This window comes from Bison bison, unplaced genomic scaffold, assembly GCF_000754665.1.
Source record: "Bison bison bison isolate TAMUID 2011002044 unplaced genomic scaffold, Bison_UMD1.0 scf7180017864456, whole genome shotgun sequence".
Lineage (NCBI taxonomy): Eukaryota > Metazoa > Chordata > Mammalia > Artiodactyla > Bovidae > Bison > Bison bison.
In genome coordinates this window covers 11,929,705-11,933,686 of record NW_011495018.1, presented here as the reverse complement: position 1 = coordinate 11,933,686, position 3,982 = coordinate 11,929,705, and the positions used below count along the sequence as shown (strand labels likewise).

General features: G+C 55.4%; 1 protein-coding gene across 1 annotated transcript in view; it reads left to right on the top strand.

Annotated features, from left to right (window-relative positions):
* The window catches only part of GRK5 (G protein-coupled receptor kinase 5), a 227,361-nt gene that overhangs the window by 175,755 nt on the left and 47,624 nt on the right, over positions 1 to 3,982 (top strand). The window contains exon 4 of the mRNA XM_010859262.1: positions 2,493 to 2,570. Within this exon, the coding sequence (XP_010857564.1) occupies positions 2,493 to 2,570 (78 nt within the window). The remainder of the gene's footprint in view (positions 1 to 2,492; positions 2,571 to 3,982) is intronic.

The window sequence follows — 3,982 nt, the reverse complement described above, 5'->3', positions numbered from 1 at the left end:
TTAATTGGAGGGTATTGCCTTACAATGTTGTGTTGGTTTCTGCCGTAGCTCAGCACGCATCAGCCACAGGCATACATGTGTCGCCTCCCTCTGGAACCGCCCTCCCGCCTCCCACCCCATCCCACCTCTCTGAGGTCGTCACAGAGCACTGGCCAACCGAACTTCTTATTTGCTGCTTCTGTTTTCTGGCTGCAGCTGATTCCGGCAGCTTTTGCCCACCACCTGGGCAAGGGTGCTCCCGCAGGAGCGGATTCCCGGTGGTCCCCGCCTCCGGCCCATGTGATCGCCCTGAGCGCTGCCCGGCCGGGGTGTTTTTCTCCGTAGGTGGCCTCTCAGGACGGGTCCCCCAGGAGCCCCTCTCGGGGGTCACAGTGGAGACATGGCCTGTCACTCCAGGTGACTTAATCGGTGCGGAAAGCCCAGCTGGAAGCCTTCTGTTGGTTTTCTGCCTCCCAACACAAATGCTCTTCAGGTGGTGGTGACCTGACATGGACTCTCAAAGAAAGGCCTTTTGATCCCGGGCTGGGGAGGCCTGTCCCGGCGTGCTCCCGGCTGCCTCCCTGTGGAACCCTGGCGCCCAGCTGCCTGGCCGGGCCTCTGCTGGGAGGCAGCTGACCTGAAAGTGTTGTTATTTTTTTTAACGTGGGTTTTAGTACCCAGAGCAATAATATTTTCAGCTGGCTATTGAGGCTGATTAGTGAGCCTCAGACCTCCGTTTGGTTAAATAGAGCCGCCTTCGCAGAGGTATTTTGGGACGGTGCAAATCCAGGGTTCTGCATGGGATTGAGTTACCCCCCAAAAGGTAGGCGGCCATTTGCCTGTGGCCTGGGCCCTGCAAAGCAGTCTGGGTAAATTCCCACAGAGCCAGACCACCAGGCGGGGTTCCCAGGGCAGCTGGATACTGGGAGCATCTCTCTGCCCCCCATGGAAGATAGGTGGGCAGCTGTGTTCTAGAACCCTCTGCCACAGAGAGGTGTAGCTCCAGCCCAGGAGGGTCTTCCTGACTGGACTGGTGAGAAACCGGACTCTAGACACTGAGAGTCTGCTTTGAACTCGCCCGGGGGTGGGGGTGGGGGTGAGTACTGGGGTCTAACTCTACAGTGAGGTGGCCAGGAAAGGAGTTTCAGACCCTCTGTGCTGGTGTCACTTCCTGTCTCTTTGGAAATAGCTGCACTTTTGGATGGAGGCTGACAAATCCTTGGGTGGCAGATTTGGAACCAGTTATAAACAATTTGCAATTAGTTCCCTTGTTGAAATGAGAAAGGCAAGCTCACCAGGCTTTTCATTAAGTCGAGGCGGCCTTTTATCCTCTTGGCAAGTGGATCAAGTGCCTGTGAAGGAGCCTCACGTGGGGTCAGGGAGAATAAAATGGCCCGTCTTTCGAAGCCTCGCTTCTACAGAGCCTGGATCCCACTGGCATGGTCAGCGATCTGGGTCCTAAATTCCTTGGTGTTGTTGTGAAAGGGGTCCGGGCTTGGAGGTCCATGTTCCAGCCCTGCTGATTCCCCACCACTGACCCTGGGCAACTCTGCTAAACGCCCTGCTCTTTGTATGTGGGTGAAGGCATATGATTGCAGCCTGCCTTCTGTGTCACTGTGAGCTCAGTCTCTTAGTCGTGTTCGACTCTTTGTGACCCTATGGACTGTAGCCCACCAGGCTCCTCTGTCCATGGAATTCTCCAGGCAAGAATACTGGAGTGGATTGCCATTCCCTTCTCCAGGGGATCTTCCTGACCCAGGGATCAAACCCATGTCTCCTGCATCAGCAGGCAGGTTCTATACCATCGTATCACTACCTGGGCTTAAATACGGTTCATATAAGAATATCTGAAAAATCTCTGTGTGTTCCCTTTGTAAACTGAAAAACTGTCAAAGTTATAGCATGCATATTATTGTCTTCTCTTACAAGGTGTGGTAATTGCAATGGTGGTAAATAGAGCAGCCGTTAATTGAGTATTTATTATGTGCCCAGATTTGTCTTGTTTTCTCTGCACAATCGCCCTATACATAGGCGTTTTTCCCAGCTTCATTGTATGGCGGTTGAGGAAACTGTCCAAGGTCATGTAGCATGTAAGGTCTGAGTGACCTCAGGCAGCCTCTTGAGGGCCTTCCAGTTTGCCGGCTCTAGTTAATTTCCAGCAGCTTCCTTTGATTTTCCTAAGCTTGTGGTTCTCCCCACCAGCTGCCTGGATGCTTGACCCCATCACCAGAGGGTCTGACTCTGTGGGTGTAGGGCGGGGTCCGAGCACCAGCGTTGGCTCCCCAGTGACTAGTGTGCTGCCGCTGTTCTGAGCACGTGTCCACAGTGGAGCCGAGCCAGCTGGACTGGACACCAGGGCCCCTCCCTTCTCTGGGCCTCACTCCCTGTCCTGCCGAAGAAGGAGTTCGGTCACGTGACCTCCAGGGTGTCTTCTCCAGGGGCCTCTAAGGTTCTACAGTTTTAAGAAGCTCATGAGCAAATCTATTATTGTTCTTTTCCTTCTTCTCTTTTAGGCAGAATATGAAGTTACTCCAGATGAAAAACTGGGAGAAAAAGGGAAGGAAATTATGACCAAGTACCTCACCCCAAAGGTAAGAGGCTACCCAAACCCCACAGCAGGAGTGGGAGGCCTTATCCAGGAATATGGGCCCCCAGGTCTGTGCTAGGCCAGTGGGGAGCACCCAGCCAGGGATGCCATTGGTCTCCAGATTCAGAATTTTTATCCTCTTCAGAGGTACCCAAGCCTGGCAGGGCCAGCGCAGGTGGTCCAGGCCAGAGTAGGCCTGCAGTGGGGAGGCCTGCTTCTTGGGGGCCCAGTCCCCTCCAGGGGCACTCTTGCTGCCCTCTGCTCATGCCCAGGCGTTTATGGTGGGACAGGTGAAGGCTCAACCGAGGCAGGGGTCAGAGTACCCAGAAGAAAGGGCTGAGAGGTTGGTGTGACCAGGAAGGGCCCAAGAGTGCTTAGGAGGAGGGCCTGGCTGAAGCTGAGTGGGCAGAGGTAACACTGGCTGAACACAGCAGAATGCTGAGTATTCTGAAGTGCTCTGGGGTAAGCTGGAGGGCGAGGGGCCACCCTGACCTCCAGGGTGGCATGGGGCCACACCCATGGCCTGTTCGCATTCATGGTGGTCCTGACGCTGGAGGCGGCGAATCAGGGCTGCCGCAGCCACTCAGGTTTTGACTTCCGGTCAGGAGACAGAGGTAGGACTGTGAACAGAAGGAATCCAGTTCACACAGCAGCTCCTCCTATGACAAGTGGGCCACTGAACACCTGCCCTCCCCTGCATCTACTGGTGAAGGCATTCACAAGGGGGTTAAACCCACAGTAGCTCCTTCTGAGTTGACAACCAGGCCTCCTCCCCTCCCTGCACTTATGGATTCTTCTGCACAGTTTTATACATTTTATCCACACAGCTTGGAAGTCCCTTGAGGAGGAGGATAAGCCCCACCTCGTTGTTCTCAGCAGGTGTCCCAGGGGTCCTTGGCAGTTCTGGTCCCACCTCAAGCCTCGCTGCCCCCGGTGATGTTAGACAGGTCCCAGGGGCCCATGCAGTGATGCGGGCCCCTCGGGCTGCACTGAGCCCTCGCCTGGAGCAGCTGTGCTGGCCTGCGGGCCACGGGCCCAGCCCAACCCCAAGGTTGGCCCCTGTGGCACTTCCTCCTGCTTCTGCTGAGCCAGCACCCCTGTTACTTCCCTCCGCTGTTTCTCTGCTTCTGCTTCCATCCTAATCCTACATGCCTCTTAATGGAATGGCAGGCCACCCCAGGGCCTTTGCACTTTTCAGAAGCAAGAGGATTCATGTTCATCAGCTCTTTCAGATGCTGGACAGGGCTGGCTCTCTCTGTACAAGGCGTGGCCCTGGGCACACCCAACTGCCTGCTCCATCTGCAGGGACAGACCTGAGGACCCAGCTCACTACACAAACTTCATCCAGACGCTTAGACAGCAGTACAGAGAGTGTCTGCACCCCATCTCACCAGTGACCCCTACCCCACCCCCAGT